We start from the raw sequence: 21,140 nt of genomic DNA on the forward strand, positions 1-21,140 counted from the left end.
TATTTTCAGTTAAACTTCTACCCAATAACTTTAGTAATTCATGAAAGTTAATTTTGCGTCTAGTTAATTCAGGAAAATTAGTTTCAATTAGTTGTTTTCAGCTTTAAAAGTATTAAAAAAATTTTAATTAATAAGTTATTTTCAACTAATAATTGTATTGCATTAGCAAAAATTATGCATTTCTATCAACAACATAGGTTTAAACCAAATACTTAATTCTCTATTGAAGCTTCAAAACGTATTTCCGAACTTCACTTTTTCTCGGCTAGCGTTACTGAATTTGCCCTTGGCGACCTAAAATCGAAATGGAGCCAACAGATTTCCCGCGAAATCGATAACAGACCCTCTGCAGAAATAAACTCATAATCCCGATATCCCATACACATACCGTATTTATGCGAATCTAATGCGCCATCGAATCTAATGCGCATCCCCATTTTAAAACTTTAAATAATAAAAAATTGTTTGTCGGCGAATGTAATGCGCATCAATGGTATGAGGAATTTATTGAATCTTATTTTATACAACAATGGATTTGTATATAAACTATCAATCAATGGTATGAAAATTTTATTTAAATTTAGATACCATATTTTATACAACAATGGATTTATACATAAAGTAACAGAACATAGAATTAACCTATTAGTGGGCTATTGTTATGTGAAACAATCATTGTTAATTACCACTACCGTATATACGGTACATATCGTAAAGTATGAACATGAAATAAATGGTAACATTTTTATCTAGCTAACAGTTTCTACAATCAGTGATTAATAGTAAACGTCTTTATTCATTATTTTGATGATAACTTTTTTAGTCCCCTTCTCCGTAATGGTGTAGTTACGAGGCATATCAAACAACCAAATTGGCATCTCGTCAGCGTTGCCAATTTGCCCCATTGAAAAATTCTTTTCCTTCCGAAGTGTGATGAGATACCGCTAAAATGTTAGTAGTTTTCCCTCAAAATCTGCAGGAAGCTTTTGGCATATTGTTGTACGGCGTCTTAGAAATAAGCCCATCCGCTTCATAAACCGATCCATCCATCGACAGCTAGCTTTAAACTCTCGTTTCGGTTTTCCAAGAACTTCAGCCTCCTCTTTTGCTTTATTTCTTATAGTGTCGCTAGTCACAGGTTGTCCATTCTTCCTCCTTTCACGTACAAATTCCAAAACGTTTTCTTCAATTTTAGGGTGTCTTCCTTTGCGAGGGGCAGTGAATTTCTTTCTACTAGTTTTAGTTGCAAACAGTGCCAATTTCTGTTGCCGCCACAAGCGAACATTGCTCTCAGCTACGTTTAACTCTCTCCCAGCCTTTCTATTGCCATTTCTTTCAGGATAAACAATTACTTTACGTTTGAAAGTAGCATCATATGACATTCTTCTCAGCTTGTTCTCCATTTCGTGACTATGTACTCTGCAGTTTGTATCCTCTATGCAGTAATGTGTCAACGATAAATGTAACGGTAAATGTAGTCGAGAAATACAGTAATCCATTGTTACGATTTAAATTCGGTTGACGTCATCGGCGAACTTTGCACTCGAATCTAATGCGCCATCGAATCTAATGCGCACCCCAATTTTGAGTACTACATTTGGCCAAAAACGATGCGCATTAGATTCGCGTAAATACGGTAGTATGTGCAAAAGAGAATAAACTCCGTAGAAGGTGATAAAAAATTCATTTATGTCTTAATTGAAACAAACACAGAAATTAAGCTAAGCAAAACCGTGTAAAAACAAATTGAAATGATAAAACAAAACTGAATTTTCATGTGAATTTTCAGCGCTGACTCTCCCATTCCAGAAATTTCAATTTGTTTCAGACAAAGACCACATTTAAGGATTGCCATCCATCAATATCCAGTCTTTGTAGTCAGCTTGATGAAGCCACAGTTTATTGAAAATGCACTTTCCAGGCATCTCGTTCCTATTGGCGTCGGAAGGGTTGTGGCCTTCCAGGTTGGGATTGCTCTAATTTTGGCAAATATTTTCAGAATCCCCCCTCCCCTTTTTTTTTTTTTTTTTTTTTTCCTCGAGCACCTTCATCATCACTTTCGCTTCTTAAAGAACTTCTGGCTTCACGCTTTCGTCACAATCTGCCTAAATTTATGGATAACACCTGTTTCGAAAGATTGGGTGAATAGCCAATCAGACACCGATACTTTCGTTCGGGTAGCTAATTGTTTTGTTTTTTTTTTATCGTTAGCAACGCAAATCCGCCAACAGATTGGTTAAGAGCCATGTAATTTTAATTCCATATTCATGAGAAATCGTAATTCACACTTAGAATGGCAATCATTAGAAATGATAAATGTCAAATGAGCAAAATTAAGGACCGTTTATTCATTTTGGCCAAAATTAAGGACTTTTAAGGACCGTACAAACCCTGGATCTGGTGGAAATTTCATGGTGATTTTTTAAGAATACATTCAAAGCATTTATTCCCTTTAGTGATTTTATGACAAAATACTGCATTCCTGCAGAAATTTGAATGCAGATTTCTCCCCCTCCCCATACACAAATTTTACATGCATATATTTTAAAATTGAATTTAAGACACAAAATATTACAATCTGTCAATAAAAATTGTTGGACCTTGGAATACAAAAAAAAAAAAAGAAAAAAGAAAAGAAAAGAAAAGAAAGAAAGAAAAGAAGAATGAAGAAAAAATGCATACGAACACGGAGATGCTGCTTGTAAAATAGAATTACTATATGCTTGGTTAAAGTTTGCAGCAATCTGAAAATTTGGTGACTTCTACTAAAGTGAACCTACATGTAAGTACACCTACATGGTTGCACCTACATGTAAGTACCACATTTCAAAAAGTACAATACATGATCTTTTGAAGAAGACTGGATATGTAAGCTGATTAAACTAATGGGTAACCCATACACCACAGGCAGAACAGAATGCTCATGTGATTCAGTACTGGAAAAGAATAAAGCTCTTTTTTTTAAAGCAGCTCATTACTAGATATAAGAAATGAATACAATACAATAAAGTTACAAGAAATAGATCATGGGATAGTTAAAAAAATCTTTCTTTAGTAACATTCATCAAGAGGAGTTTTGCATCTAAAAATAATGTTTTGTATATGGTGGGACTACAAAGGAATTTAAGAATTATGAACAAAAAAATTATGTTTTAGTTCTGGTTTCACCAACAGATGGCACAACTTGCTTATTCTTGTCCAGGCTTCCTTATCTTATTTAATCATTATTTCCTATCTTGTTCATTTGCGGTTTTGCAGCTGAGGATGGTGATTCAGTAAAACCATCGAAACTAGTCCTGTGAAAATTTTGAAAATATAATGCTGATTTTTGTTGATTGACTTCTAAATTAGTACAAAGGAATTGTACATCATGCCAATCACCATCACACATTGTACATTATACCATTATTGCCACAAAATTAGACAATAAATTTCGAAAAATACTATTCCCAAATGGCAGTTTTAAAAGCAGAAATTGAAGCAAAGCACTGGGTTGTCTTCTATTGTGGCAGGGCTCGGTCCCACATTTTAATGAATGTCAGACAAAGACTTAAGCCTGGGATGCTTTGTGTCATCCTCCCATATTCATCAAATCTTGCCCCCTTTCATCTCTTCAGTTTACTTCAAAATTCTCATGATGGTCTGGAATTTACTTCTTTACATCAAACAGCACTATAACTTCTTTGTGAATAAACCACCTAATCTTTGGAATATGGTAACAGGTAGTTTGGCGACATTTTGGTAAGGTGATAAAGGTTACTAGCTAGGACTATAACAGTGTACATGGATAAAGTCAAGAGTTTGCTCATTGCCATTTTTGTGCAATTCTGGGATGTTTTTTTAAGTGAAAATAGGTCAACGTGTACATGGATACCATGTATGTGCAATTCTTAAAAACGGGGCAAGGAATGGGCGATTCTGCACTTTCTCCTAATTTCGCACCTAATCTTCGTCATGATTAAGCACTTTTGTTCCATATACGTTCTAGCATAAGCGTAATTCGGCTAGCAGATTGTTGGAAAAAAATGTTGAGTTAAAAAAAAAAAAAAAAATGACTTTACTCTTTACTTCGTGAAAACAAAATACCGTCCAAAAAAAATTTAGCAGCTTGCAGTAGCAGGGTTGATCGCCAAATTTTCGCCAAAAAATCGCCAAGATACCATAATCCAAAGAGCCTCTCTTTTTTTTTTTTTTTTTTTTTTTTTTTTTTTTTATAAAGATGAGAGGCAGCAAGAAGACAAGGAATAAAATAGTGTTTATACTATTCAATGATATTTTTTTATGTTGTTGTACAGCTTCATTTGTATTTATCACCAAAAACCGTACAACTATCCGGATGACCCAATATTCCAAAAAGTATGGTATATGATCTTTTGAAGAAGATTAAATAAGTGCATAGGTTGCTTCCAAAGTTTTAAAATTTGAGTACAATTTCTTTTTTTTTTTCGTCAATTTTTATCAATATTACAATGCAGCTTTTCAAAATAATCCCAATTTCATTGAATAAACTGATCCCAACGAAAAACTAATTTTTAAAATTATTTGGTCTTCAAAGAACTTTTTCAGCATCTCCTCTCTCTCCTTATGGCATAATTATATTCTCAAATCAAACACACCGTGAAGATTTTTTATGTTCAAATATGGAAACAGCTTACAACATGGAAATAGCCTCACAGAGGTTGAACACTTTCTGAAGTTTTCCCACCCTCTTTTCATAAAAAGACTGCTCTTTCCATCTTCCATGTTCGCAAAAATAGTGCTACAAAAATGTACCTGAATTAGTCAAACAACTGACTTGGACTAAACATTATTGCACGGGATACCTGTATAAAGATATGAAGACTTGTTTCTAGTTGAAGTGGTTGCCTTAATTCCTAGGAATTGAACTAGAGCTCAATTCTTAGAATTTTGGAAGTATCCAATGTATCTATATATATCAAATTAACCACATTCTATCAAGTGCGAAACTAAAGTTTACACATGAACACACCAAAATAAATAAATAAATAAAATACTGAATGCCTAAAAAGCGAAAAAATAGGCATACAGTCAAAAGTCATTAATCTGGACTCGTCGGGACTTTGGCGATTCCAGATTATCGATTTTTCCGTATTATAGATCATCACTTTAAATCTAGTAAGATGGCATGCAGAAATTATAAAATTAAAAATATGAAACCGCAATTTATGAAATAAAGAACAATTATGATCTAAAGGGTATCAAAATTTGCAAAAAGAAAAAGCTTAATATTTATTTGTTTACTTTATTAAACATTTCTTTTAATGTAAGTTGTTTAAGTTTTGCTTCGTTTCATGTGATAATACTTTCTCTTTAATTCTATTAAACAGACATAATTTCTTGTTCAGTTACAAAGTTCCGCTGTTCAAGTCCTATAATTGCTGTGTCGAGAATACCGACTAATTTGTCAATCGAAATTTTTTCGTTTTCAATAACCTCTGTGTCACTTTCTTCACTATCGGAAGCGAATTATAATGACAAGGAATTTGATTTAAATCATATCAAAGACGGAGTACATTGAGATGAAATACTGCATTTAGTAAGGAATTATAAGCTAAATAAAATAAAAACATGTACTCTGAAGATAAGGATAGTGCTGACAGATCAACTTCCAATTCATTGCGCGCTGCGGCGTTCCCCCCTCCCCCGCCCCCACCACAGAGCAGCATGAAATTTATAAACAGATTTCGGAATGGTTAGAGAAACAAAGGATATGCCTTTATCCATTTTTTGCAGCAATTCCACTTTTTGTTTAATGGACTTAGAAACATACTTTCGCTTTGTAGATCCTTTACTTATTAGTAAATATATATCGGAAATTCTTTTTGACATAATCGAAAGTTCAAGCTTACTTTTATAAAATTGCTCTAACAGTCTGCAAAAAATAATAAGCCGGATCCAATTCGAAGATTAAGGAACACTGCAATCTGCAACATTACCTGAATTAGATAATTTTAGCTTAGCTTATATCGTCTGTTATACATTAAACGCACATGCGTAAACGTATTATGCGCATGCACCCACGCATATTCACAGCCGTAAAGGTCTTACTGCGCATGCGTCGCATCGATGCATGCGCAGTAAGTTTCTAGCTTTGAGGTCCGAATTAACGACTTTTGACTGTATTTTAAAAAAACACAAATATTTAAAAAAGAGCCTTCACACATATACGTATTTGTTTTCATACAAGCACACACTCTGCATTAAAACTGCAACCATTTGACACATATCTGAAATGAATTAGAATGGCAAAGATGCATTTAAAAATTCAGCTTGATGAGCTTACTTCTAATGATGTTTCTAAATCTGCTTCTGAATTTTCAAATATCCAAGCAGCTGCTAAATCAGGAGATCTGTTGTCTGTATAGAATAAAGCCTAAATAAAAAAGCACACATTAATTGAAATACATAATGCATGGAAGAAGTAATTATATACATCAACAAAACAGAAGGAATTTAACACTCAGCAAAACTGGTGCAGACACCTGAGTAATTTTTATACATTTTAAATTAAATCTGTAATAATAGTGAGACTCAATGGAATTTTCTTACATTATAAAAGTAGATACAGTACATCTTAAACAAAAGTACACTTTTCAAAAGGTATTTTTGATATAAATTCAAATCTAATTGATAAGCTAATACATTTATTTTTAGTATTTATACTTCCTTAAAATAACAAAATTTATAGAAAACTCTTTTATATTTATTTAAATATTGATAATGTATTAATTTGGAGACATACTCTATTACAATATCATACATACAGATATTTTCAGGTTAAGATTGTTAACTCATAAAATATAAAAGACAGTGTTGAAGCTCTTTCTTGAAAGACATAAATAATACCACCACACACAGTTCTATTAATACATCAATCCACCACATCTTATTGTTACACAACTTTCTCAAATAAGCACAATTTTTTTAAAAAACAAAAACTCATTATGGATATGCTAAATATAAAACTACATTTTCCCAGAATGAACAATTATAAAAAGCTGAATACAAAATATCCCACATTTCTAGCATAAAACACAGAATTTAGATTAATAAATCAACTAGTATTTTTTATACACAGATATGTATCTTAAAATATGTCCAGATGATTAAATATATTGGAGTTATGGATTATTCAATTACAAAGCACACGAGGGCTATCTGCCTAAAGGGAGGGATGCCTTCGTGGAGGACTTTCTAAGGGAAACTGGCTTGTAAACATGTTACACATGGGAAAAACCACGAAAACGCCCATGCAGCCAGCCCATTCGTGGAATTCGAACCTCGGTCCAAACTACCAGTATTCAGCGCCTTTACCGCTCTGCCACTGGTGGGCTTAAATATATTGGAAGAAAATAGTAAAGGTGAAATTTAGAGGGTCATTTTGAAATTATAATCAAGGCAATACCTGTAACTTATTGCCCTTCTCAAAACTAGAGGATTTTGGTATCAAATACTTGGCCAATAGGAAGATTAATCAAAAGGAAGCATTTAAAAAAAAAACTTTATTTTTTTATACCTTATAACTTGACATATTTCGGGACATTTATAATTTAGATAACAATATCACTATATTTTTTAGCACCAATATTCTTTTTGAATAACTTTTCTGATAAGCTCATTGCTTCTGAGAAAAATAGCTAGTTCTGATAAAAGAATTTTCAGATTTCTTTCTTATGTAAAGCTATTAATTATTTAGCATTAAATGATAGGTTATTTAAGTCACATTCTCTGGTTATTAAATTACAACAGGCAAGTGCCATCTGCATATAAGGTATGAATTGCAAAACATTTTTAATGACAATTTGACCTGTATTTGCATTACATATCAGAAAAAAAATTGTATCGGCCTATTCAAAAATTAAGAATAAAGTTCTAGTTGACTTATATTTTGTAATTTTATCAATTTGGCCACATATATTCTTGAGAAGTAATGATATAAATGTAGACGTGTAGAAATAATATAAAAATGTAAAAGAAAACGTAAAATTATCATGAAAGCCAAAACACTCATGTAAAGTTGTGTCTACATATTATCACTAGCTTCAAAATATACTTTCTAAAAATTTTTAATATTTTAAATATAAAAATGAAAATATTAAATTGAAATGAAATTTCAAATTTACTGAAGATTAAAAAATAGACATCAAAATTACAAAACCGTTTGCAGAATATTAAAATGGTTACTGTAAGTGAAATTAGTGGTATCAGGTATTCATTACAGTACAAAGTCTTTAATCCGGATGTCCATAATCCGAAATGATCTATAATCCGGACCTCAAACTTTTGTATAATCCGGACCTCAAACTTAAACAAACTTTCTGTGCATGCACATAATACGTTTATGCATGTGTGTTTAATATATAACGGACAGTATAAGTTAGGCTAAAATTATCTAATTATCTATTTCAGTTAATGTTGCAGATTGTGTTGTTCCTTAATCTTCTAATTGGATCCAGTTTATTTTTTGCAGACTGTTAGAGCAATTTTATAAAAAGTAAGCTTGAACTTTCGATTATGTCAAAAAGAGTTTCCGATTCTGGAGCTGCCAAAGGATCTACAAAGCGAAAGCATGTTTCAATGTCCACAAAAAAAAAAAGTGGAATTGCTGCATAAAATGGATAAAGGTAGGAAGAAAGTGACAAAGAGGTTAGTAACAAGTTAGTCGGTAGTGTCGGCACAGCACAGGACTTGAACAGAGGAACTTTGTAACTGAACAAGAAATTATGTCTGTTTATAGAATTAAAGAGAAAGTATTAGCACATAAAACAAAGCAACTTAAACAACTTACATTGAAAGAAATGTTTAATAAAGTAAACAAATAAATATTAAGCTTTTTTTTGTCAATTTTGATACCCTTTAGATCATAATTGCTCTTTATTTCATAAATTACGGTTTCATATTTTTAATTTTATAATTTCTGCATGCCATCTTACCAGATTTAAATTGATGATCTATAATCCGGAAAAACCCCTAATCCGGAATCGCGGAAGTCCCGACGAGTCTGGATTAAAGACTTTGTGCTGTATTTGAAAAAAGGACTTTCATTTAAACTTAGCAATTAAAAAACGATAAAGAAATTAGCAGCTTCTTTTAATTACTACTTTGACTGTACAAATGAATTAACTATACTTCAATAAAAAGTAAAAAAAATCCGGTTTATCTATATTCTAGGGTGCCTCTTGGATTACTGCCAAGTTGTTTCATTTATTATCAAATTGTTGTTTCAGTTCTGGTAACCTGAGTAGTTGAATGTTATGGAAATACTATTATGACGTGAGTGGTTGCGTGACTGGCAGTGACTATGACTGGCGGGAAAATGTTCACTTGCAATGCCCATTTCTGGAATGTCTTGTTTAGGCACTATCTGCAAATACCATTCCTTTGCGTTTCTTAGCAACATTATGCAACTAGCCCTTGTTTAGCACTGTTTGCTTCTTACATCTCTTAATGAACTCCCGATATGATGCATTTGAGCCTCAGGAGATGCTTGTCCTAGACAGTTGTGCGCTCCAGTCAATACTCAAATGGTCTATGTGAGCAGCCCAGAAATCCAGACCCACTTTGTTTAGTCTATAGTTCAGGTTGCTCCTTGGATTCTCTCCAAGTTGTTGTTTCATTTATAGTAACCTGAGTAGTTGAATGTTATGGAAACACTATTATGACGTGATTGGTTACGTGATTGCAGTGAATTTGACTGATGAGAAAATATTTGTAAGGGCTTATTTCTGCGTTGGATGTCAGGAAGTACATTGCTTATTTTGTGCTGCACATATAAAATAGCTGTATGTGATGGGATTAATCTGAAGTTTCTGTACAATTTGGAATGAAAGGGAAAAAAAGCATGGTACTACTCTTATATGTGCCCTCAAGTCGCCAAATGCAGCGATATGTGTTGTGTGCGCTGGTTTTTGGCGAGATTGTGTGTTCTGTGATGTTGGTTTCTATGGCATCCCTTTTTATGTGGAAACTTGGATTTTGCTGTAATGGTTTCAGTTGCTAGTTGGTTCATGTGGTGTGTAGTATTTAAGTGATTTATGATGCAATGAAAGACGTGTTGGCAAAATTTTAGTCGCATGCCTGGTGCAACTATTTTTTTTGGTAGTTTGAAATTCTACAAGTATTTAGAAGAAGGTTTTGAACATTTACTATTTTTCCATCGTTGTTTTGAAATGGGAGAAGATGCTTTTAACAAATTTGAAGTGAAATTGTTTTGGTGATGTTTTAAATTAGTATTTCTGCTGTTCGAAGAAGCATTCATTCACGATAAATGCATTTTATTTTATTCTTATTTCGTAGAATGTTATGTTCATTGATTTTTAGTATGAATTTCTGTTGTTATTGTTTTTTTTTAATTTATTTTAGTTATTTTAGTTTATTTTGTTGATTGTGCTATGCCTAGATTACACAATTCATAGACGTTTTTTAAAGTTTAAACAGAACTCTGCATACATGGCATTCTTGAAATTTTTTGCTGTTATGTTAATTCATTAAAGCGAGGTGTACATAGTTCGTACATTCCTTCATGCTTAGATTATGCAATTCGTATATATATATATATATATTTTTTTTTAAAGTTTAACCAGAACGCTGTGTACATGGTATTCTTGAAATTTATTGTTGTTATGTTAATTTATTTAAGCTAGGTGTGCGTAGTTCATAGATTCCTTCGCTGCAAAGATTGTGCAATTCTGTGATTTTTTTTTTTTTAAGTTAGAACATATCCTGTGTACATGGATTCTTGTCAAGTATTTTTTGTTAAAAACTTTATGTTTTTATTTAAATTTTCTGTTTCTGTTTCGGATTTTTAGCTTAAATTGTGTGTTCAAAACATGGTTTTCGCACGTGCAGTTTTGGAGACAATTTAGGCTTAAAGTTCGAAATGTAGACAAAAATTTTAGATAGTAATATGGCCCCATGGAGTTTCTCACCAAACGAGGGCGTATATAACAGTAGTTCCAAAAGCATTAATTGAATGGTGTGTAAATGAAGGTTTACTTATTAGTGTTATAAGGGTCCTGTTTGCATAAAGGAAATGCACATGGTCGAACACAAAGATTGTTCAGATGGCTTTGAAATGGTTTGTCGCAAGAAAGTTAATGCAAGAAATCCCACCGACAGTCTGGCACTACAGAGGATACTTTTGTGAATTTATGTGGTGACAGAAATATGCATATTCTAGTTCGAATAATTTTAGAACATTTTTGGATGCTGTTAAGGAATTTTGTGCACTACAGACTGAAGACACAGAAATTTCTAAATATGGCAAGTTGATATTTCCTTTTTTGTACTGCATATATGCAATAACATGTACAGTCAAAAGTCTTTAATCCGGACTCGTCGGGACTTCGGCGATTCCGGATTATCGATTTTTCCGGATTATAGATCATCAGTTTAAATCTGGTAAGATGGCATGCAGAAATTATAAAATTAAAAATATGAAACTGTAATTTATAAAATAATGAGCAATTATGATCTAAAGGGTATCAAAATTTACCAAAAAAGAAGCCTAATATTTATTTGTTTACTTTATTAAACATTTCTTTTAACGCGCGGATGCGTAAAGCATACCTTACGCATAGCCGAAATTAGAAAATTGCAACCAGAAAACTATTTGATTTGTATTCGTGATATTTATAATGACGAGGAATTTGATTTAAATCATATCAAAGATGAAGTACATCGAAATTAAATACTGCATTTAATAAGGAATTATAAGCCGAATAAAATAAAAACATCTGCCCTGAAGATAACGATAGTGTTGACAAATCAACTACCAGTTCATTGCGTGCCGCGACGTCCCCCCCCCCCACGCAGAGCAGCGTGAAATTGATAAACAGATTTCGGAACGGTTAGATAAACAAAGAATATGCCTTTATCCATTTTTTGTAGCAATTCGTTTTTTGTTTGATGGACATCGAAACATACTTTTGTTTTCTAGATCCTTTGGGAGCTCCAGCATCGGAAATTCTATTTGACATAATCGAAAGTTCAAGCTTACTTTAGAAAATTGCTCTTACAGTCTGCAAAAAATAATAAGCCGGATCCAATTCGAAGATTAAGGAACAACGCAATCATTAACATTAACTGAAATAGATAATTAGATAATTTTAGCTTATACTGTCCGTTATACATTAAACGTGCACGCGAAAACGTATTCTGCATTTGCGCAGACGCATATGCGCAGTCGTAAATGTCTTGGGCGCACGAGTAAAACGCCTATGCTCATGCGTCAATGCGGCGCATGTGCAGAAAGATTTTAGCTTTGAGGTCCGGATTATAGATCATTCCAGGTTATGGGTGTCCAAATTAACGACTTTTGACTGTATTTCCTTTTCTATGTTATTTCATTGTGTGATTTAAAATGCAGTTTACTGAGCTTTGATTGCCTATAAATTTTGTTCAATTTTGATGGTGAGTAAACATTACATGACGTCATTGTTTTAACATTACATGACGTTTTCATTCTCAGGACTTTTTTTAAGTGAAAATAGATCAATGTGTAAATGGACAAAGTCGAGGGAGTTCGCAATGCCAAGTTTGTGTAATTCTCTGATTTTTTTTTAATGTGAAAATTGTTCAATGTGTACATGGACACTAAGTTTATGCAATTCTTTGACTTGTTATTTTGTTTTCATGTAGCAGCCATCTTGAAATTGTGCCTTGTTGGCCAATCACCCAAAATTGCAAATTTTCGCTAAGGGGCAACCTGAAATATATTTTTACCAAAAATCCTTTCAGCTATTCAACATTAGTACTTGAGCCAGTTTCCCTAGAAAGTTCTCAATCTGGGCAGCGTCCTGCCCACCAACGGCAGAGCAGTTAAGTCACTGAATAGTGGAAGTTCGACCTGGGTTTGATTCCAGGTAAATTGGCTAGCTGCATGGCAATTTTCCTCATGTGTAACATGGATATGAGCTAGTTTTCCTTAGAAAGTCGCCACGATGGCATCTGTCCCCTTAGGCAGCTAGCCCTCAAGTGCTTTGCCGCAATCGAATAATCCAAACCTGCCCTGTGTTTATCATACACATTATGGTAACTTTAAATGCATTGCATATGTAAAGTTTAAATTACTACTTCCTTTCTTCTACCAGTAACTACATATAACTTTCGTTCTATAAGTTATCTATTAACTACTTAGTTATAACATATTACAAGTTATGCATTTCTATCCCAGCTACCCCCTTCTCCCACAAAAAAAAAAAAAAAAAAAAAAAATCAAACTATAGCAGTGCATTTAAGGACTATGCATCTGTTAATAAAATGGGTCCACCAGCGGCTAAGCGGTCACTGAATACTGGTAGTTCGATCCAAGGTTCAAATCTTTTCATGGTTTTTCCCATGTGTAATATATATATGAGCCAGTTTCCCTTAGAAAGTTCTCCACAAAGGTATCCCTTCCCATAGGCAGACAGACTTCGAGTGCTTTGCCATAGTTAAATAACCCAAACCCTGCTAATAAAATACAAGCTATATTAAATATAATCAGTTCCTTGGCAAATAATAATACATGTATAAACAAAAATAATAGTAATAATAATAATAACAGTGTTCCTGACAAGACTGCAAAATCTACTTTTCTTTTTTTAAAATGACTAGCAAGAGATTTTTTAGAAATTTAACCTCATCTTCATTACTTTCCTAGGAAATGAAGATAATTTTCAAGAATTGCAGCTTTTTAATTAATAATAAACAATACATCTTTAGTCTTTAATTTTAGAATTGCTTTAAGTTTAGTTATTGAATATACCTTCTCAGCTGCAACACGGCTGATGCCCATTCCAGTGAGAACTTTCAAATACTCCTCATTTGCTTTCCAAGGAGCAGCAGTTGCTGTACTTTCTTCTCCATCTCCATCTTCTCTTGGTTCCTGCATTCTGCTATAATTTTTTTTTCTTTTTTTAAGATTCAATGTGCATAAATAAATTAATAAAATTTATATAGTATAGCAAATATGTTTATTGCTCTTTTAAGCTGGTTTGGTTAAGTTGCAAAATGTTACAAAATATTACACAAAAACTAAAAAATTAAAATTACTAAACTGCCTCTACTCTTATTGAAAACACAAAGACTGCACAGACCATATGGAAAATGCTAATTACTCAGTTATATAGACCTATAAATTTATTAGAAATTTAATATAAAAAAATTCATATATTATTATATCATTACTACCAACTTTCATTTGAAGTTATTTTTTAACTACTAAGTTCTTGAACTCTAAATATTCAGGAAGTCACACGTTTTCAAATGACAAAAAAATTTTATTTAACAATAAATCCATGGGAATAATTGATTATTATAACTTAATCACGAAATCACGAATACAAATACTTTCAGTTGTATTAAATTAATATCATTTATCACTTTTAAAGTGTCCAAAAAATTACGCGAAATTACGTAACTCGTGGTAAAAAAAAAAAAAAAAAAAAAAAAAATGTTCTGAAGAACAGAGAATCAAATCGTTAAGCATCTCAAAAAGTGAGCGCTTAAAAAACGAAATGTGGAGAAAATGCTCAATCAAATAAAATACCAAATCCAATACATCATATTGACAACATATCCATAGTATAACTGATAGCATACAATCTGAAATGGACTTCCATTTATGGTATTTGATGCAAATATTGACAGTGGGACTTTTAACAACTAAACGTAAACATATTAAAACATAGCTTATTTTTGATACAATACAGTACGCATTAAACCTATCGAAGGATTAAAAATAGCTCATACTAACGAGATATATTTACGATCCGTCTGAAAATAAAGATGTCAATATACAATTAAATGAAACCTAAAAGATAAATACTTAGCAGAAAATGCGCTACTGGGGACCGCGTCCACGATTAGACAGACAGACAAAGAAGACAGATGTCTTCTTTTGCACCCGCTAAGTCTTTCTGCTCAGGTGGGAGAAAAATCAAGTTCAGGTCCGAAAAGTGAGTCAAGGTCCGTAGAAAGAACCTTCTACGGACGCGTATTTCCAAACCCTACCCCACTTTTCGAATTTTTGACATCACGGAAATATCGACTAGTTTCACCTGGCAAGACGCCTACCCCACTTTTCGAATTTTTGACGTCACGGAAATATCGACTAGTTTCACCTGGCAAGACGCCTACCCCACTTTTGACTACTACGGCGCGCTTTCGAAAGAATTGTGCTGCTGAATAGTGTGTTTAGGTGCTAATTGTGAGATTTTCGCAATTTAAATTATTATGAGGTGGAACTTACGCAAAATCTTTAGTGAATGGTTATTGTTTATCGCCGTAGTTTATTTGAGGAAAGTGGAGAATAATTCACTGCTGATGTATACATTAACAGTATGAAAAGTCTGGAAGGTGACACTCGGCAATAAATGTGCTGCATTTCATCGCAAAATTCAGCGACGCCAGTGAAACAAACGAAAGTGTTCGAAAAACTTATCCACATCTGAAGCCACTATACAAAAATTGTATGTGTGCCAATATAGCAATTTAAATAAAAAAAAATTTTTTAAATTGCAGAAAACTTCAGATCAAGGAATAAGAAAGAATTGCAGTGCCTCTATGTGCTTAAAAACTAGGAAGCATTCTGCAGACTTTCGTGCCAAAAAATCAAGGTTGACAAAGAGATTAATACATTTTATTGTTTCTTTTAGTGTATACATTTCAAAATTATTAAAATAACTCGCACAGTTGTTTAATTGCTTAAAACAGCAGTAAAGTTCATTCATAAAGATATACAAGGAACTTCATAATTCATTGCTTAGGTGAACAACTGAAATTTACTAAATTACCTAACTTTATAACGTTAAATATCTTCGTAACTGTGGTATTATGCTCTGTTTTATAAAAGCTTAACTACTTTATTCATTTGTTATACATTAAAATATTTTCTGATTTATTTACTAAATGCATAATCAATTATCAGGATTACTAAATGTATTAAGAATTTCCATACATGCTTGTGCAGTGTGAATGCATGTTCGTGTAATGAACTTTGATTTTCATGAACAAAAAAGAAATACAATCTCCGAATAAGTACTTTTTTGTTTTCCAGTACCTGTGTTTAGCTGTAAAAGTAAATTCACTTCAAGTATGTGTCTGTGCAATTGTGACGATGTAAATGCTGAAATGTATGTATAGTAAAAACTCAACAAAAAAAATATCCGGAAAGCTCTTGAAATTTTGGATAGCCGACCATATAAAAAATGAAATATTGTAATAAGTGAATGGAAGAATAAACTACTAGTCTAAAATCATAAAAACAGTTCTCTTATTTGTATCATTTTCATTCATCCTTGGAGTCGCTGAATTCTATGCAGTGCAACATACGAGCCAAACTCACTAATTTTTACTCACACTGCCATATACTCATCACTGAATTCCAAAGCTAACTGATGAGAGATGAGATGTTTGTGTGGCGTTTGTAGACGTGGAAGGCGAAAGTACCATAGATAAAATAAACTGGCTCGTGTCACAGGCTATTCCGAGGGTATTTCAAAGCCAAATTAGCCTCTTTTCTACGAAACATGTGAAACCACCTCTCTTTCATTTCACACCCCATTTAAATCTCGCCAGTGATGCCAGTGTTTTCTGTATTTTGTTCATTTCCAGAAAGGATATCTTTTCGTGTTAAGAGAAACAAAATGCATGAAAATACATAGTAGGTTGTCGAGACCATTGCATTATTTCGTGTTAACCGATATTTTGCCTTAAGCGTTTTCATGTTAAACATATTCCACTGTATACAGATGTGTTTGGACTATGTATATACAAATAATTTTTTAAAAGGAAAGTTTATAATCCTTCCAAAAATTTTTGTGCATTATGCTGTTAAAAATTGATCAGTAAATATATAAAGAAAGAAATTTAGAACCAATTTTTCGGAAAGAATAAAAATTGAAATTCAAATTAACTTGATAAAATCCTGTTTAGACTAGTAAAATTTTTTAAATTGGAAGATATCTTTAATTTCTCATTTTAAGACATCGAACAAAGTGGAAATTTTAATTAAGTAACAGACGAAATGACAGCGTCATGTGCAAAGCAAGTAAAATGAATATTATATTATAAACAGAATGCGTTGAAACTTTTTTTTTTTTTTTTTTTTTTTTTTTTTTTGTCTGTATTGTCTTATCTTTATCTATTTTCAGATACATTGTGTAAAAATATTGGGTAATTGTAAAATTATTCTATTAAGTTTAAGAAATACCAAAACTACTAAAATTTTTTACGACCCCCTTCCTGTAGATAGGGGTTGCGATCTACAGTTTAAGAAAGTCTTGTCTAAAATAACGTTACAATATTTCCTTTTGTTGGAATATTGGATTAACTGAGGTCACAGCAAGTGCAGTTATGGCAGATGTGCAATTTTGGAATTTACAGAAATATCAAGTAGCAAAATTTTTGGAATTTAGGACCCACAGAGATTGCATAGCACAACAAAATGTACCTGCCGAAGCTAGGACTCCAGTGCATGGTTATATTTTCGTAAGGAGTGTATGCCTGAATGCAGAGATGCATTTTGAGTCATCATCGCTAGGTCACCAGCCTACACAGCATTGTGTGATACATCATTCATATAAATAAGAAATAAAATTGACTGCACTTTAGTTAACCAATTTCATTCCTTGTAAGTATTATGCAAGAGTATTGTAATTGTTGAATAAGAATACAACACTTGCTTTCTGTTCATCTGAAATGGGATAGATATTCTAGCAGTTATTCCAGCAGAAGTTTGCAAGAACGGATCATTCTGTATTTAGTTAGATAATCAAAATACACAAGCTATGAACGTAACATATTAAATCGTAATTCACTTTTCACATTGGACAGCCAATGTTTATCAATTTTCACATAAGTCGTGCTTTCCCGTAAATTTGAAAATACTCTATTGTATGCTGTTCTGTTGAAGACAAGCCTGAAATCTTTTTTTTTTTTTTAATGCAATTAATAACTTGTTTTTTTACAAAATTTTAAGCTGGGAGTCATGAACAAATTTGTGGCGGGTCACCAAATTCAAAGAAATTTATTTGACAAAGATATACGGAATTTGAAGAGAATTTTGGATGTTTTTTAACATTTGTCAGGAATTTTAAATTAAACATTTCCATATTTTAATTCTGATTTTATTGCTTTCCACTTGATTTATGTGTTATGTTTGATCATTTCCAAATAGCTCGAATCAAATTTCAAAGCAACTACATACGCGCAGCTAAGATTTAGTTTTTTCGGCTATCTTAGTAGTGTCTTGCATGCAATTTGTAATTGTAATATGCATCGTTTATAAACTATGTTTCTTATTTCTAATCAAATTTGTTGACAAGTAAGCACATAACATTTCCTAAGCATTGGAAAATTCAGTAGTGTCTCAAAGGATAATAAAAACAATTTTGTTTTCGTTGCAATTTTGTTCATGATGGTTAAATGGTCCAAAATCTCTTGTAAGAGAAATGGGATGGATGCACCAATATCAAATAAACTTGGAGAAAAACTATTAATGAAAATGCAAACAAAAATGTAACCATTGGCTCTCTTTCTACTTCTAAAAATAAAAAAATTGAGTAAATATCAAGAGTTTATACTGATTTACATGTTGCATTATCAATGGAAAAAGAATATCTATTGTGTGTTAAATGCAGTGAAAACTTGGCAAATGGAAAGCATGAAACCTGCGAAATTAAAAATACATTTAGAAATGGTACTTTTCCCGTTTTGCCGCCGCAAACAATAAAGTCGCCAACAATGGTACAACTGATGCCAAACGGAATATCTTCGCTGCCAACGTTTTCCGCCTCATTTTCAAAACAAGTCGCAGCCATTTCTTATCAGATTGTTTCTTTCAATACTGGCATACAACTACATAGAATTTTTACAAGATAATTAAAATTTATGCCCCAATACCATTCACAGTAATTAAGACAATTAGACTGCAATCCCACCACTCACCCGAAGGCAAAATGAAGGGTTAAATTCATCAATTCTAATGAGAATGCAGTAGCGAAGTAAAGCACAGCGGTTTTACATAATTTCTGAGTAAGCTATTAGTACGAATTGAAATAATTCTTGCATTTAAACTCGCATTCCACATTAAGATTTAACTTGAAATTAATGTAGATAATTACTGAGGTTTTTGTAGCGTAGTTTACGCGAGATGAGATCACTTGGGATCACGTGATATGAAACGGTGAGTCAGAATGTTCTACCATGAAAGCATAGTAAGTTCTTAAATTAATGTCTTTTTGCAAATTTATCGTCTTTATTTACTGTCTTTTTACAAAATTTTAAATGATATTAAAATGTTTGTGCCTTCAAAATAAAAAATTCTTAGAACTAACGTATGTTTACATTTTTTATGTGTATATTGTATGTTGTCGTCAACTAAGTCTGCTTGGCGAGATTTGCGCCAGTGAAACTGAAAAGTACCTCAGAAATTAAACATAAAGATTAAGTAAATAAATCTGAAGAAAGCTGATCTTTGGAATATGGTAACTGGTAGTTTGGCGATATTTTGGAGGCGATAAAGGTTACTACCTAGGACTTTGGAAATAATGTGAGAAGCACTCAGTTCCGATTACGCATTATTTTGTGTGAGGGAAATGAGAGATCATGAGATATGTCGTGACATTAATGGAGGAATTACAGTTTAATCGGAAAAGGGGGAAATCTGGAAATTTCGTATTTAGCTATATTCTGTGTTGTGTGAAACGTGACATTAATGGACAAATTACAGTTCTTTAATCGGAAAAGGGGATTAATTTGGAAAAGCTTCATTGTGTGTTGTGTGAAATAATGTTGATTAATTTTCGGATTGCATGGCGCTATGTAAAGTGAATTCTAAATTTTTAATGCGTTTATCTGATAATAATAATAAGTTGAGATTGTGTGAAAGAAAGGATATTACAAGTTTAAATGGCGGTGCAAGAAATATGGTGAAAATGGACATTTTGTGAAAAGGAGTGTAAGGAAGGGTACGTGGTTTGCTGAAAGTAGTTTGAGTATAGGTGAAATTTTATTAATTTCTTATTACTTGGTGAATAGACTTCCAGTTGACTACTGGATTTAGGATTTAGAAATTAGCAGTAGTACTGCGACGTAATGAAGATTCTGAAGAAGATTAGGTAAGTTAGTATTTTTAATCATTTGAGGATATCATTTTTATGCATTGTTCTAATTGTAAGGAGTAAATAAATTAAAATGGTATTATTTGAAAATTGTTATTAGCAATGATTTAGTTTAAAGTAATTAGGATTGTAATCTAATTTTTATTAATTTAATGTATGTGCTTATTTATATTTTAAGTAGTGTTTTTTAATTTAATTATATTTTAATTTAATGATCGTGATTTTGTCAGTTGTATGTTTGTAGTATTTTGGAATATGTTTGAGTAGTATACGTTGACTATTTTCATGCATTTTCGTGAAATTTTTCTAATTTATGAGAAAAAAGCAGTGTACATGGATATAGTAAAGAGTGTGCGCAATGCCATTTTTGCGCAATTCTGGGATTTTTTTTAAGTAAAAATAAGTCGACCTGTACATGGTTTAGTGATATTTTAATTAAATGATAGTTATTTTGTGAATTTTATGTTTGTAGGAATTTGGTATACGTTTTAGTTGAAGTAAATGTGCATGGAAATAATTTAAATATTTAACACTAAGTATTTGTAATGTTTGCGGTATGAATTCGTTGGTGACGTTTATAATATAATAGATAATTTAGAGGTAAAAGTTTTTAGATATTTTATTCATTTTATACGTGGAAATGTTCATATTTGGAAAGGGTATATACTTTTTCTCTTTAAAAGGTAATTTAAAAGGTAATTTAAAAGGTTCTTTAAAAGGTTCTTTCTCTTTAAAAGGTTCTTTTAAAAGGTAATTTAATATATGTTCTTTTTACCGGGTTTAAAGATTCAGAAAATTGTCATGCATTTTCGTGAAATTTTTCTAATGTATGAGAAAAAAGCAGTGTACATGGATGTAGTGAAGAGTGTGCGCAATGCCATTTTTGTGCAATTCTGGGATGTTTTTTTAAGTAAAAATAACTCGACGTGTACATGGTTTATGTGTATGTGTTATTGTGAAAAACGCGCAAGGAGTTTGCAATTGTGCACTTTTTCCCAATTTTGCAGTGAATAT

At 32.2% G+C, this 21,140-nt stretch overlaps 1 protein-coding gene across 5 annotated transcripts in view; it reads right to left on the reverse strand.

Moving 5' to 3' along the window:
• The window catches only part of LOC118179820 (putative peptidyl-tRNA hydrolase 2), a 56,234-nt gene extending 41,248 nt beyond the window's left edge, over positions 1-14,986 (reverse strand). Inside the window, exons 1-3 of one of the 5 annotated variants that reach the window (XR_015040803.1) lie at positions 14,759-14,950; positions 13,769-13,898; positions 6,305-6,394 (exon numbers count right to left, since the gene is read on the reverse strand). Coding sequence is in view for 4 of the 5 variants with exons in the window: in XM_035348979.2 (XP_035204870.1) it covers positions 6,305-6,394; positions 13,769-13,894 (216 nt within the window). In the remaining variant the exon portion in view is untranslated. Of the gene's footprint in view, positions 1-6,304; positions 6,395-13,768; positions 13,899-14,758 lie in introns of all 5 variants that reach the window. The other 4 variants (XM_035348979.2, XM_035348978.2, XM_035348980.2 and 1 more) reach the window with 4 other exon arrangements.
• Between the last annotated feature and the right edge of the window lie 6,154 nt (positions 14,987-21,140).

This window comes from Stegodyphus dumicola, chromosome 4 (genome assembly GCF_044657685.1).
Source record: "Stegodyphus dumicola isolate Sdum_Otavi_A_Nest chromosome 4, ASM4465768v1".
Taxonomy (NCBI): Eukaryota; Metazoa; Arthropoda; class Arachnida; order Araneae; family Eresidae; genus Stegodyphus; species Stegodyphus dumicola.